This window comes from Camellia sinensis, chromosome 5, assembly GCF_055761805.1.
Source record: "Camellia sinensis isolate YWXY chromosome 5, ASM5576180v1, whole genome shotgun sequence".
Classification (NCBI taxonomy): domain Eukaryota; kingdom Viridiplantae; phylum Streptophyta; class Magnoliopsida; order Ericales; family Theaceae; genus Camellia; species Camellia sinensis.
The window spans coordinates 194,508,608-194,524,454 of NC_138965.1; the positions used below are offsets into that span (position 1 = coordinate 194,508,608).

The 15,847-nt window shown below is 42.6% G+C and overlaps 1 protein-coding gene across 1 annotated transcript; it reads right to left on the reverse strand.

The window, feature by feature from the left end:
• Positions 1–5,655: 5,655 nt before the first annotated feature.
• LOC145791986 (uncharacterized) lies at positions 5,656–14,940 on the reverse strand. The gene is made up of 3 exons (XM_082872451.1): positions 14,899–14,940; positions 6,143–6,403; positions 5,656–5,907 (listed from the first exon to the last, which is right to left on the reverse strand). Exons 1-3 carry the CDS (start codon positions 14,938–14,940, stop codon positions 5,656–5,658), a joined length of 555 nt encoding a protein of 184 aa, XP_082728577.1.
• Between the last annotated feature and the right edge of the window lie 907 nt (positions 14,941–15,847).

The following is a 15,847-nucleotide window of genomic DNA, read 5'->3' on the forward strand; positions in this document are numbered from 1 at the left end:
TCCAAAAAAATAGGCATAAAATATATAAATTATTCTTTTTTTTTCTATTTGTGATAAACATGATCAATTGAACATGATATAATTATCTGATAATTTTTGTAATTATAAGATACACAAAAAAAATATTACAAAATAAATTATCCAAATCATTAAAATGAAATTTGTGATGAACTTCACCAATCTGGGCAATACCTTTCCATCCAGATCTAAATTGAAGGGAACGCAACCCTTCAATTATTTTCTTTTTTCTATGTTTGGATTTATTTACGTACGTCAGCTATGTGCACAATTTCCCACCAAAATGTTTTCTTGCAAAAACTAAACTTATAGAGGGAAAGGAAGTGAGATTACTACTTTGTTTAGCATCCCTTAAATAAGGGATTGTTTAAAAAGTATTAGATGAGTATATTTTTTTGATTTTTTATCAAAAAAAATAAATATAAAGTATGTGTTAGAATTGAAATGATGTGGTAAAGAGACGATATGATTCAAATAAGATGTAATGTGATTTGTGCGGAGGAGAAATATTCGCCTCACGCTGTACCTTCTTGCTACCAAGCTTGCTTTACTCCGTTGGAACTCCGTGACATTGTGAACAGAAGAAAGGTGAGCTACCTGGCGGGTGGGTTTGCCGAAAAACCCCTCCAACGGTCAAGTTAGCTTTATGGGAGAAGAGAGGAGGCAGAGAGCATTGTAGAGAGAGAGAAGAGAGTTAGAAATTCTTTCTGGTTACTTACCTTTAACGTCTGTATGTTCCTCCTTTTCAAGGCTGGCCATGCAGCCTCAGAGATTGTGGGTGCACTACCTCTGCTATCCTTCTCTGGGCAGGTGGTTGTGCTCCCCTCTACATTTTTTATACGTGTAGAGACCAAAACCTCCAAACAGTGTTTGTCACACCGCCAAACGGTATTGACGCATACCAGGAATGGATTCCTCTTTTCTCGTCATTGGACCACGTGGAATGTCGAACTAAGCTATTACTTGCTGAACCACAGAATACGTTGGACAGCGCAATGCCGAGCTTAACCAGCCCAGTCTATCAGAACCAACCGAAGGTGAGCACGCCGCATGGCACCTCGGCTACTGACTGCGAGCTTATGGACAATCTCTGCTCCCACTATTGTAGACCGAACTATCTATAGCCCGGTCATCAAGTGGTTCAGCTACCTAGAATCCCAATGCAGATGTAGTTCTGCCCATCGACACCAACTGACGTATCATTCAGTGTGGGTCCAGCTCAACCCAATACTAGATGCCGCGTAGATGTAGCTCAGCTCAATGCATCTCACGTAACCTTAGTCCAGTTTGACAATACATTTAGTACGGACCTGATTCGGCCAAATAGTGCGCTCCAGGTTCCCCTTACGCTGCCCAACATCACATTCCGTGCCGGCGCAGCCTAGCCCACTATTCGGCGCAAATCTCTTTCTCAATTGCCCCATAATCCCATCCAAGCTGAGCCTGATTGGGATTACCATTTCCAGCCGAACTGTCCCGTTCTGGTCGGTCTCCGAGACTTGCGCTGGTTGTCTCACCATCAATCAATCAGCCGTGCTAACAACCCATCAGTCATATTGACAGCTAGTCCCTGCAGCTACCATCGTTATGCCAAAATTTGAAAAGTTGCCACCTTTTGAGCTTTTCACCATAAATAGGCCATTCATGTCCCCACAACCCCTTCACTGTTCATCTTCTCCTTTCATGCCAAACCCTAAACCCTTGAGCTCCTGCCTCCGTCGCCATCGCCACTGTTGCTTCCGTTTGAGCCGTCTTCAGCATTTTTCTTTGATCTGGCACCCAAATCTATAAGTCCTTCTCATTCTCATCCCTTTTCCATTGTTGTTATTCATGTTCTTCGTTTTTTCTTTATTTGGGACTGTTAGTACCCTATCGACTCCTCTCTTTTGGGGTGGAGTTGATAGATATTCGTAAAACTTAAGGAAAACTGCAACCAAGAACAAAAATAGGGCCCTCATGCCCCTCATTCCCCATAATTTCAACATATAAACTTCGTACTTGGGATAAACAGCCTAATTCTTGGGCAAAATCAAGCGAAAATTCAGTTTTGGATCTTAAAATCGTTCCAAATCGAGCAATAATGTGTTTGTGGTCCTTTCGTGTGATTTAGACCGTGATAGAGACCAGTAAGGGCGTTAAACCAAGATAAATCCCAACCCTTTCTGATAAAGTCTAGAACCGGCCTAACCTCCTTAGGCTTCACAACCGAGATAAAAATGATAGCTGAGATAATATTGATGGCTTAGTGGAAACTTTAGCCGAGCTAGGCATATTTTGGTAGCCGCACATTTCATGTCGTGCTAACACTTACACTTATTTTTTAATAATGCAAAAACTAGGAACTAGGACCGACCTGGCACACCTCAACATCATCATCGATGAGGCTTAAAGACCGAGCAAATAAAATCACCTGAGCTGCTCAATTTTGACCGAGCTATTATCAAATTTACCATATATAATAAAACCAGGATAAATGGGGAAATATCGCTTTATGGTCAGCTCGCCAGTGGCAATGGCCAAGTTCCATAGGGAATATAAATTCCAGATGACGTCCACCTTGAGCTGGCCAAGAAAGGAGATACTTCCTGGGGCAAATTGGACAAATGCCCCATTCATAGTTGTGTCTATTGTGAAAGACGGCCTACGCTTCCCAGTTTAACCCCTAATCTGCAATTTTTTGAGGTAGACTAGGCTGTGCCCAACCCAGGTGTCCAACAATACATACAAGATAATAAACGGGGTGGCCGCGCTGAACTGAATCCTCGGTTTGAATCTCAGCCTCGCCGAGATATTCCACCAGTATACACTTAGTAAAAATAAATGAGGTTTTTGTTGGTACCTCAAAGTTAGGAAGGGCCAAGCAAAACTTATCGAGGGTAACCCAAACAAACAAATAAATGATGATGACTTTTTGTGGGTGTTTGGGAATTATGAGGACACCGTGGCACCCATACCTAGCTGGTACATACTCAAAAATATCGGGAGTGCTGGTGAGCAACATAACGCGGTTCAATTTTTGTATTTGATTTGTCTTTACCGATTTAACCCTTGCTTTCTTTTTGCAGATTACAAACTCTTGGCAGCGGATTATTCTCAGCCGGTCGAAACGACAGGGGGCCAAACTTCTAGGCTAGCCGTGTATGAAGGACCTGTGTTGGCTCTTGCCAGCAAAGTTTTTGTTCGGTCGAAGAAGAGGCCGAAATGGGCTTCGACTGAGCAAAGGCTGGTTAACAAAGATTCCTTTGAGCTTCCATCTCCTGATCAAGGAGAGCAGACCGAGTAAGTTATAGCCGGTCAATCACACCAAACCTCTTCCCCCCTAGTGTGGTCACCCGAGCTCAAATATAAGGGCTGAGTTGTGACCACCACTAACTCCGTTTATGCGGATAAGGACTACTCCTTAGGCTTCAACATGACCAAGGGTCTGCTACTCCCAGCAGATATGAAGACGCACGAGGAGCTGTCTGATCTAAAGGTCCTCAGGTCGGTAGCGAAGTCAATCATGTTGGTAAGTGAACGAATCGCTTAATGACAAAGTTATTGGTCGGTTTTGATGTACTAACCGCGTGTGTTGCAGGCCGCCCAAAAAAACTAATTAGCCCACAAACGCATGATTCCGTGCGGCAGAATCTGAGGGAAGCCATTGCTAATAACAATGCCAAAACGGCCAAGCTGGGGAAGGTGCAAGCAAGCGTCTCTTGAGTCAGTGATAGCCGAGCAGGATATGCTTACCGAGAAGCTTTCAAAGGCTTAAGCTGAGCAGGAAAGGGCTATGGTGGCCAAAAAAGAGCGGTACCTGTCCGAGCTACGCAAGCTCCACGCTGCTCACAAGGCCGAGCTAAAGGACCAAGTCAATAAGGCTGAGGACCACGGTTACGCGGAAGGTGAGAAGTTGTACAAACGGCAAGTGGAGGGAATGAAGGATATCTTCTTTCAGTGCGGTTGGAAAGCTGTTGCAGAGGCGCTTAGTCATGGGCCTAACACTGATATTTTTAAGAATCCTCCACTGGCCTTTATTTCGCCGCACATGCAAGCTTACGCCATAGCTGTACAATAGAAGTTGATTGAAGCGGCGACGGTTGCTAGCGCAGTTGAGGCAACACCCCCCTCCCGCCGACCAATGAGAGTCCACAGCTAGTCACTGAGGAAGAAGAATCGCCGGGCGGTAGCGGGGCTGATCTGGAATCTGATCTAAACCCTATCATCGAAGAAGAGCCCATGGTGAATGCGACCGAGAAAGGCTTAGGCGAGCAAGATGAGACCGTGAACATAGATTAGGCACTTTTGTATTTTCCTTTTGTTTCTTATCCTTTTTTTTTTAGCTGGGCTGGTGGCCCCACATTTTGTAATCAAACCTCAGTAGTAATAAAAATCGCCATTTTTTTGCTTGCTATGTCTTTAATTTGTCTACCGAGATAAAACTGTTCGGTTAACTTTATTGTGCTAACTTTTTAAATACGCATACATGTAAAATTTCCTTTCAAAATCAGGGAAGCATAGTGTCCACCCAAGCAGAAATCAGCTCGGAAGAAACAAGCAAAGCCAGCTCGGATTGAAATCAAGAGCTGTTCATAACGCCAACTTTCTATTGAGGTGGGGAAAATCAACTGTTGGAACGGATGTAAAGTGTGCTGGACGGCCGAGCTAGTTTCTGCCCAATCAGTACACACGTGATTTCACTTAATAAACTTAGCCAGTTCTAATGTGGAGAGGCACAATGTCCCTCCAAACATATATCAGCTCGGTTCAAATCAAGAGGTGGGTAGATCACTAACTTTTACCCTGGCGGGTGAAATCAGCTCGGCCTCAAAGTTGGACAGAACACCAACCTTCCATTAATCCGAGCAAGCTCTGCTCCGAAAAGGCGAGCAAAATCAATTCGGCCAAATATGAGCAAAATCAGCTCAGAACAAGCGTACACAGTTAGGGATGACACCAACTGTTTGCTCGACAGGCAAAGTCAGGCCGGATTGAGCGAAGTCAGCTCGGTCCTGTGCCCCTAGCACTCTGTAGCTTAATACTTTAATTCTAAAACACATAATACAAGATAAATAAGTGGTTTTTTTCCTTTGCACATCAAATATTACATATAGTAACAAAAGGCCAAGTTTCAAAATAAAAAAGGAAAAAAGTTTACATTTCAAAAGTAAAATAGCTTGAGGTTGGTCGCATTCTATGGCCTTGGTAGGGCTTTGCCATCTAAGTCCTCCAGATGGTATACCCCTTTACTGGCCAGGCTTACTATCCTGTACGGCCCTTCCCAATTTGCACCTAATTTGCCTTCTCCAGGAACCAGCGTATTGCCCATCACCTTCCTCAAGACCCAGTCCCCAACTTTGAACAGTCATGGATGCACAGCCTTATTGTATTTCTTGGAGAGCTCTTGTTGATGGGCCGCAATGTGGATTAGTGCTCGCTCCCTTCTTTCTTTAGCCAGGTCCAACTCCAGGGCAATAGCTTCACCATTCAAGTCAGGCTCAAAGTTTTCAGATTGGATGGTTGGCATGCCGATCTCCAGGGATATGACTGCCTCTATGCCATATGCTAGGGCAAATGGAGTCTCTCTGGTCGAGCATCTCGGTATGCCCGGAGCACTTTGGGGAGTTCTTCAGCCTATCTCCCTTTAGCCTTCTCCAGTCATTTCTTCAGCTCGTCCAAGATAGTTTTGTTTGATGCTTCGGCTTGACCATTTGACTGAGGGCAAGCCAGCGTTGAATCGTAGAACTCAATCTTCAATTCTTCGCAAAATTCACGGAAGAGCTTCCCATCAAATTGCATGCCATTATTCAAGATAAGGGCCTTTGGGACGCCAAACCGAGTGATGACATTCGGCCAAACGAATTTCTTTACGTCTATCTCCTTGATGGTGGCTAGTGGCTGGGCTTCCACCTACTTGGTGAAGTAATCAACGGCAGTAACGATTACCCAGAGCCGTTAGGAGTGGCCCGACGATATCTAGCCCCTAGAGGGAAAATGGCCATGGACTTGTCAAAGGGAGCAACTCTCTAGTAGGCTGGTGGATCTAGTGAGCAAACTTTTGGCATTTTTCGCATTTGTGAACGGATTTCTACGCGTCAGCTTACATACACGACCACCAATAACCCTGGGAAATTGCATGGTATACCAGAGATCTGCCCCCAATATGGCTACCACAGATGCCTTCATGAATCTCAAAGAGGAAATCTTCAACCTTATTTGGGTGGACACACTTCAGGTACGACCCAGTAAAGGACTTTTTGTATAAGGTGCCAGATAGGGAGAGCCAAAACCGCTCTGACTTGGCCCTAATCTTGTTGGCTTTCTTCTTCTCACTGGGCAGAATTCGATCTTTTAGAAAGGTGATGATTGGATCTATCCAGGACGGCCCCAAGTCGGTGCAGAATACCTGTAACATCCCAAATTTCTAGCCCAAATGATAAGACAACAATCATGGCTCTTTCAAGGAAACCGAATATAAATCTCTAAACTTCTATTACATGACACAATAGTTTTTCATGCAACAATACATTAATCCAACAACAAGTAAATAAACAAATAAATACCCCCAACAGTTTACAAGTTTCCAAGGCACGAGCCTGGTTACACAAAACGGTTATTCAAACCCACACAAACACAACCCTTGTCTTACACACAGAGTCACAGCAAAATGAGAGCATTGTACTCCGAACACACATACTTCCACACCCCTAGTTGGGTGAGTGTAGACCGCTCGAACTCGCTCCGCGCGCCCTCTTTCAGAGAGGAAACGAATTGGGTTCTAGCTACTATAGTTTGGACTCATGTAACGGTTTTGAATCTAATCTCACAAAGTGCAACGTAAGACTGATAAATCACCAAAGAGTACAAATCTGGCAAATCATTTTGGAAAATCGATTTTAATCAAAAAGCGCTAAACATGGATTGCTTTGCCAGATTTCAGAGTCGTCACCTAAATGTTTTATTTTGGAAAAATTTAGGAAACCCTGACTCGTGCCAAAGGCCACGTTTCCGTCATCACCAAAGTTGCCTCGGCTCGGGAACTTGGGTACGAGGGGGGAAGGTCATGAAATGAGCACCCTTGCTCGCCCGATCAAAGGATCGGCCTCTACTAAGTATGATATGTTGTTTTAAAAACACATGTGTTCTTATTCTGATTATTAATCTAACATTACTATGTGAAGCGCACAATATACAATTATAGACTAAATCGCAAGAATTGGAACAAAACATTTCATGTTTGTTTTCGAAAATAGTTTGAGTTTGCTGCCCTCAAGTAGGCTAAAGTGCGGATTTGCCACCCTCAAGTGGGCTTAAAACAATATGATTTGCCACTCCGCAAAGTGGGCTTAAAACTCACATTTTGATGAATTGTTCTAATTCAAGTAATGAAGCCTTCATCCACAAGCATTCATGCAGTTATATCATTTAAGCAAAAAGCCTCATGGTAAACATGCTGACATGGCAATACTTACACACATGCAAGGATGCTAAAGCAAAAACACTTACAGTGTACTCCGAGCCAAAACAGAAAACTAGTTAGAAATCAATGCATGATCCTAGCTATGTTTAAAATGCCTAATGCAACACATGCAAAATGCAATTAAGATAGGCTCGGCTAGCTAAGATGGCATATGAATGCAACATTTGATAACATGCTGTTAAACACGTATTCAAATAGGTATTGAAATACAATGCAGTTTGAATGATGCGCCGAGCCCGGTGCATGAAAGACAAATGAATGACACAAACATGCAAGCATAAGGTATGCTAATTGAAACATGCACTAATCTAACCACTGGAAGCGGATAAGTAAAAGAGAGAAAGAAATGGGGTTGCAAGACATGCACACACGCACGCACGCTTATTACAACATTTGCCCTCTCAACGGAGGGTCCGAATAAATAAGAGCTAAGGTAAGCTACTTATTACAAATCAACTAATTAACTATGCTAAGCTAATAAATTACAAGCCGAATTGAAACTAGCTATACTAAGCTAATTAGAATATTACAAGGACGAATTAAATTAGCTAAGCACGTTAACTAATTAATTACAAAACCGACAAATTAACTAGCTAAGTAAAGCAATAAAATGGCCTCGAGAGCGAGGAAGAGATGCATGCTTGGTTTGCTTCCGCTCGAAAATGCACTGCCTTGCCATGAGTTGTCTCTGTTTGCACTCGCTGTGATCTCGGAACATCATGCACACATCCAGATTGCATCTGCCCCAAAACAGGATGATTTAGGAAAATTTTGCTGCAGGTGGCCGGCCGGCCACCTCAACTAGTCGGTAGGCTACCTGAACTAGCCGGCCGGCCAGTGCAAATGGTCGATCGGCTAGTGCAAGTGGCCGGTCGGCCACTTCTTCTTCCAGAATTCCAGTTTTGCTGCAACAGAGAACAACAAAGGCACAACAATGCATTTTCAAGGAAATGTGTGTACAACTACTCTCCTTATCATTTCTCAAGCTCAAAGGAGCGTAGTACTCGGCTCTCAAGCCACCAACCACGCATCTCAATGCATGATGGCCGAAGAGTCAAGTTTGCACAACGTTAGTGAATGCACAAACAACACATAAGAGCCTCCACCTCTATCATCCATGGTCAAGAGGGTCAGCGACTAAGAAATGTAACACGTTTCATCACTTGGAGTATGAAACATCTCACATTTCTTGTGTTTGGATTAATGTCCCATCCAAACACAATGCAATGCAAACAACATGCTTATCTTTCAATGCTAAAGCGGCATGCACAAGACTCAATCATGCAAACAACGCATGCATAACATGTTAAGGGACTAAAATGATGAAACTAGTGAAGGACACAACACTAGAGACATGCAATACAATGCTCCATGGACCAAACCAGCCCTAAACAGACCTCATGCATGCCAAAATAGTGGCCAAAAAGTGCTAAAATGATAGCATGAAAGGGAAGAAAATGCATGCTCAACTTATGGCTCGCAAGCAAGATACAAAGCTCAACTCTCAAACACATTGAAAGAGTGATATATACGAGAGTATGGCAGAGATATGAGCACTGAAATCACATGCCAAATGATGATGTATCATGCAAACATCACAAGTATAGCATGCAAGAGGACTCAAAACACAAAGCTATCAAAGCCTATAATGCTATAGTAATACAAAGCAAGCCTCAAAGGGCCAAGACCACTCTAGACAGAGTTAAAGCAAACTAAAACATGAGTAAAAGCACGCTGCAGTATAGCCAAAATAAGCTAGAACGATGGGTTAAAGTAGCAAGTATTCAAGGCTAACAAGTAGGATTACACTACAAGTGCAACGAGCAAGCAACCAATGATCAAACAAGCCAAAAACAGAGTTATGGCAGGTCCAAAAAGTCACAAAAATATGCTGAGATCAGGCCACAAAGAAGTAGAAACACATGCTCATTCGGTGGGCCATCAACACATGCTAGCAAGACAAGAGGAGAGGGAATCACCCCCTCCTATTTAGGACCTCAAAACCACCTTTCCACCACTAAAATTCCTCTGAAATTCAGTGGTTAAAAGGCCAAAAAGAGATAGCTTGAAAAGCCTAAAGAGGTGGTACAAAAGCTTAGCAAATAAGCAATAAAAGGGAGTGGACCACCCCTAACTCCAACATGGACTCAAACCAACATTTTTAACACTCAAAAATAGAACTTTTAACAATTGACAACTAAGCCAAAAATAGCATGCAAAGGTGGCCAATCAAACAAAGGAAACAAAGCCTTAAAAGGGTTATGGCCTTACCCTTGAAGAACAGCAAAAACCAGCAGCTTTTCTGAGCTAAAACCAGCTTTAGAATGCCCAAACAAGCCTTAGGGAATCTCAGCTCCAAGGTCAAGATGTTTGGCTAAGGGGTTGTAGGCAAAATATGTAAAGAACATGTTATCCCAGGTAGGCAACCTAAGAGGGGGCTGAATTGGGTTATTAAAAATTTCACAAAATTAAAATTAACACAATATTCAGAATTTTAATAAATAAAAAAAACAGAATAATAATTATCAATATAAAAGTAAGAGAGATAGGGAGAGAAAATCAAACACTGAGATTTATAATGGTTCGGCACGCCAGGCCTCCGTCCACTCCCCAAAGAACCTCCTTGAGAATTTCTTTACTATCAATTGAATAAATACACCACCAAGCTTGTGGATTTGGCACAGGACTTACTCTTATCTATTGAGCCTCACTCAACAATAAATTCCTTACCCTTACAAAATCTCTCACAAAAATAAGGAATAAGAATAAGTGGTTCTTAAACCCTCTTTCACAATAATTCTCTCACAAAGAGTAGATATGAATGTGTAAGAACAAAGGCTAGATTTAATCTGAAAGTGAAATAGCAGAATACAATATACTCAGAATTTTGAAGCGCACAGAAAATTTTCTCTTCAAGTTCTTAATTTTTCTCCATACACAACCCTTCTATTTATACACAAAAATATACCCGTTGGACGCTCCTTGCTGACGTCATGGCTTACATAAGCACGCTCATTGATTTTAAATAGTCAGCAAATGTTAATAATTAAAAAGATAAAAGTAAAACTAATTTTTTTTTCTTTTTTGTTTTTTTCAAATATGGAGCCACTGTTTTTGTAGACAATTTAATATAAAGTTCACAACTTTCAAACAAGCAAATGATTTGCCCCATCTTGTTTTGTTAACTCCATCTTTTTCTTCTTGTTTTATTATAATATGATATAATCAATGTAGTGTAAAAAATTTAATTGCTCACGTGATATATTATATATAATATTCTAATCAAATATTTGCATATATAGTAAAATTCCTTTAAGTAATATTTATAATAGATCTGATCATATATACTATTTTTCTGTATATGTTGTAGAGATTTTAAATTAAATATAACATTCCACTCCATATCAATTTTGTCAAAAGAAGACAACCCATTAATACCAAATTTGTCAAAATAATACAACCAATCAATATCAAATTTGTCAAAAGATGAATAGTAAAGTTTTCAAAAATATTTTTTATTTAAATAATTTTTAACAAATGTATCATACAATATATATTTTAAATAAATAATATTTTGTGTCAAATAATACAAAATATGTATATTATTTATAAATTTTCAATTAATATTTTAGACATCATCAAAATTAAACAACATGATTAACAATCTCCCATGATTAACAATCTCTCCCTTTTTGATGATGGCAATATTTGTATAGATTTGGCACAAAATAAAAATTAACAAGTTATTTGATAATTTTGCAACATAAAATATTTAAAGCGCATGCATGCACATCAATTCAAAGTCATGTTTTTCTCCCCCTTTGACATCATCAAAATAAAATATGGAGATAGAAAACAGATACATTTGGTAAAATAATCTGAGATGCCAAAAATAGAAGAATGGTCCATCGGTCTTGTCGAGATCATTGTGGGGATTTTGGAGCATCTCAAGCACAGAAAATGTTGACAAACAAAAGATTTGAGCACATATGCATCGAGTAATGGATCGATGGAGTGTATAAAAAGTGACACAAATCATAGGCAAAGATACGAAATCATCAAGTGTTGGAGAGAAAAATTTGTTTTAGCTTCTTGTGCAATCATGTCATTCCTTACCTTAGCCATCAACGGTTCGGACCTGCATGAGGTGTCTGTAATGCAGGCAAATGAGAGGGTACCAGTAGTGCAGGCACATGCTATGCCTGTAAATGAGGGTTCTAGTGTTATTGGTAATCGAAATGATATCGATGCTATTAATAACACTATGGCTCTTAGTACACAGACAATGACTGCAGTGTCCAATATGGCGCAACAATTACAAGCAAGAGTACAAGAAAATCAGCAATGGAGAGATGAGGTGTGCTTGTTAAAACAACAAGTAGTTAATATGTGTAAGGAAAAGAAAGAGCTAAAAAGGAAAAATGCACAGTTGGAGAATGCAGTGCATTATTATGCAACGGTTATAATGCCAAGACTCACAGAAATCGAAAATAGAGAAAAACATGTAAAAGAGGCTCATGAAAAATTGTTGAGAGAAGTGAAAAAGAAAAAATCTGTGAAGCCTTCTGAAAATTTACATGTAATCGAGTAATATTTTCTTTTTCTAAAATAAAATTGCGAGCATTTCTTCCTTTTTTATTTATTCATTTATTTTATTATTATTATTATTATTATTATTATTTATTTATTTATTTATTTTTATTCTGTCTTTGCACAAAAAAAATTTGTTTGTTGGTGCAGATAAGGAGTATTGCAGATAAGGAGAAAAAAAATATGTATATATATACTCCCCCTAAAATTATGCACAGAATATACTCATTTTTATTTTTTATATTTTTTTATATTTTTATAATAATTGTTAATCTCAAAATACATGAGTCTCCCCCTAAATTAATGCACTAAAAATTACACAAATTTGAAGAAACAAATTACCAATCTATAATACCAAGGGCCATTAAGATCCGGCCATAAACAACTACACCAAGTGCACTAGCATAAAAGGAGAAAATAAAAATAAAAACAATTTCTTCAGACAAGGTCGAAGCAACCTGTACGGGGAGCAAATATTCAGGTAAGCCCGTATTCCTTTCTTCCAAGCTCCTGTCTGTCCAATCGACCTGCGAGCACAACGACGGTGAGCTACCCGGCGGTGTGTGGCCGGAAAAACCCTCCGACGATCAAGTTAGCGCACACCTTAGGATAGAGAGAGAGAGAGAGAGGAGTGTTTGAGTGTAAGAATTTCCTTACAAAGTGTTCCTGTATCGCGTATGGGGGGCGCAGACATGCTTATATACCCTTCTGCGCCCTAAATCTACTCTCATTGGTCTCTCCACACGTGGCTCTGTTATCCCATCTTTCAGCACAAATCTTGCTATACATCACCTAACCCAACTGCCAGCCCACTCTGCTGGGAGCACGGCAACCGGGCAACATTATCTCGGCTATCAACGGCCATACTGAACATGCCCAAGTGCAGTTGATGTCGTAGTTTCCTACTACCGGGCTTAATTCCAGCCGTGCTTAACTGTATTCCGGCGAAGCTAAGCTGGAGATTGGTAACGCCGGTCAGCCAAAGACCTTCTCGGCTAAGCTCCAAGCACAGGCCTTCCTATCGGGTTAAGGTGCGTGCATTACAACCTTGCAACGCGTGAGCCGGGGAGCCTCATCTAGGCTGTTCCTCCACCTGTCCGGCCTTCGCGGAACCGAGATCAGATAACTCGGTTCCACGTGGGCTTTGCCATTACCGAGCAATATCACAGCCTGATCTTGGAGCCCAATACCTCGGTCCAAATCTGTCCGGCTAACGTCACGGCCCAATCTCAGATCATAAATCTCCCTCTCAATTGCCCCTTAATTCCGTCCGCAAAAGCGTGACTGGGATTACTTATTTCGACCGGGATAACACTTCCTCGGTCCTCAGAATGCGAAATGGCGACCGGGCTAGTTGACATTCCTGTCTGCAAACTTGCCCGGTTATACTCCTCGGTTGACGTCCTCTTCTTCAAAAGTAGCCCGGTTGACTCAACTCTTCAACCTGTCTCTTCAGTTCTGACGTCGTCATAAATGGGGACACGTGGCGGGCTGCCATTGGTTCTCGAGCAGCCAAACCGCCGTCTTGCCAGAATTTGAATTTGGGCGGTCTCATCTCCTCTATAAACATTCCCCCCTTCATCTTCCTTGAGCTCTTACTGACTCACTACCATTCCAAGAAACCCAGAGCTCTTGCCTCTCCTCTGCCATTCCTGAACTCGCGCTCGAAGAAGAAGCAATCACTACTCCATATTGGTAAGCCCTCCAACCCTTGTTATTGTTATTTTCCTTGATATTTCACACAATAGGGCAATAAAACGTAGTTCTTAGGACATAGGCCATAGAAATCGTCCCAAACCTCCCACTGTTCATGGTGTTCTTCATTTTTGCTGATGAACTTCGAAGAACTGGGGCGGACCGGGCTCCAGGTCTTCGTTTGATCCAAAAAACCATCCCGACCGAGCAAATAACCTGTTAGACTTAACCATAGCAAGAACCGGGATAACAAAGGTCTTGGCCGCTCAACCGGGCTAAAATCTGGTCTGCCTGGGCGGCCGAGCTCCTTGGTTAGCCTCTACGACTGAGGTGGTTTGGCACTCTAGACGACCGAGCTAAAGTAAAGCTCGCTTTGCGCGACCGCGCTCCCTCTTACACTTGCCCTCCTTTTCCTGCAGAGTCCAAGGGGACCACTGACCATTCCTGAGGCTCCCAAAGACCGAGCAGCCACAAATCACCTGACAGTGCCAAACCACAGCCGAGCTAATTTAGCCGGTCGTAAATGGGGAAATTCCGCTTCCTCGTAGATACTCCGGCTGCCTTGGCCGTGTTCAGGGAGGAGTATGGCATCCCGACCGACGTCCACCTTGAGCTTGCAGAAGAGCAAACAACGCCTTGGGGCAGATCAGAACAATGCCCCTTCACCGTGCTATCTATCATCGAAGGAGGCCTCCGCTTCCCACTCAACCCACTTATTACCGAGTTCCTCCGCCGCACTGGGCTGGCACCCACACAAATGTCCACCAATACTTACTGAATTATCAACAGCGTCCATGAACTGAACAACCGGCTAGGCACCAACTTAGGTTTAGCCGAGATATTAAGGAAATACACGATGGGTTACACCGGTGACGTCCTAGCCTATTATTTGAAAATCAGACCAGGCAAGGAGAAAATTGTAACCGGCACCCCGGATAAAGACTTGCACGACGACGATTTTTTCTGGGTGTCGAGCAATTACGAAACAGCCGACGTACCGGGCTGGTTTATAAGCAAGAAATTTGGTTCCTCATGTAAGCTGCTCAAACTTGCTCGGTCAGCCTACCTTCTTTATTCTATAATTAACTAGTTTTCTTGTTTCTTTTGCAGCAATCCAAGCCTTGCAAGCCAACTACCAATTTCCCGACGTAGAGGCAATTCAGACCGTGCTCCGCCATCGCCACTGAGATTGCAATGAGCTGCTCAGTTACACTCCAACCTACAGATACTCAGCTCCACGCCGGAGTAAAGGTACAAACTTTCTCCGCGCTTCAACTCCTCCTCCAGACCCAAATCTGCCAGACGTTCCGCTAATCCGGCTGACCGAGGAACAAGAGATGGCTAAAAGAAGCCGCATCAAGAATCTCCTCACAGCCACATCCGCCGAAATACCAAGCATTTCTCCCCCGTCTCATGCTGCTGGTCAATCCAGCGGCCCTGTGGTTGCCCTGGTATCTCCAGCTGCCGAGCAATCCAGCCAATTTCGCCGGGCAGGCAAAAGACCTCGCGCAGATCCAACTGCCAAGCTGGTTGCCGAGCTAACAACCGAGCAGCCCACCAACACTGCTGATCCCATTCCACCATGGCGGCCGCAGCTCAAGCACCGGGGCCAAGATATCCCGGCAAATGCTTCTGTCAAGGGCGATAAGGAGCACTTGTTGGCCTTTGACCTCTCGAAAGCTCTCTTGCTGCCAAGTGACGTGGTTGGCAGCGATCACGTCCCTGACACCTGGTTGGTGAAATCAGCCGTGAAATCCATGACCAGGGTAAGGATCCAACTTCCACTGAAATTTTACAAGTGTTTGCCCGGTTCCTTCACTAATCAAATTCGTTTCTTGCAAGCTATCCAAAAACAGCACCTGGTAATGGAACGCATCCACAGACTTCGGCAAAAGGCAAATGACACAGCCAGCCAAGTCCAGAGCCTCCAAGCCGAGCTTGGCCGGGAAAAAGCATCTCTCCAAATTGCCAATGCTGACAACAACAGGTTACACGGTCAGCTTGACGAGGCCGAGAAGAAGCGCGATGAGCTCCAGGCCGAGTTGGACGCTCTGAAAAAGTCAAGGAAGAAGGACTGCCGAGATG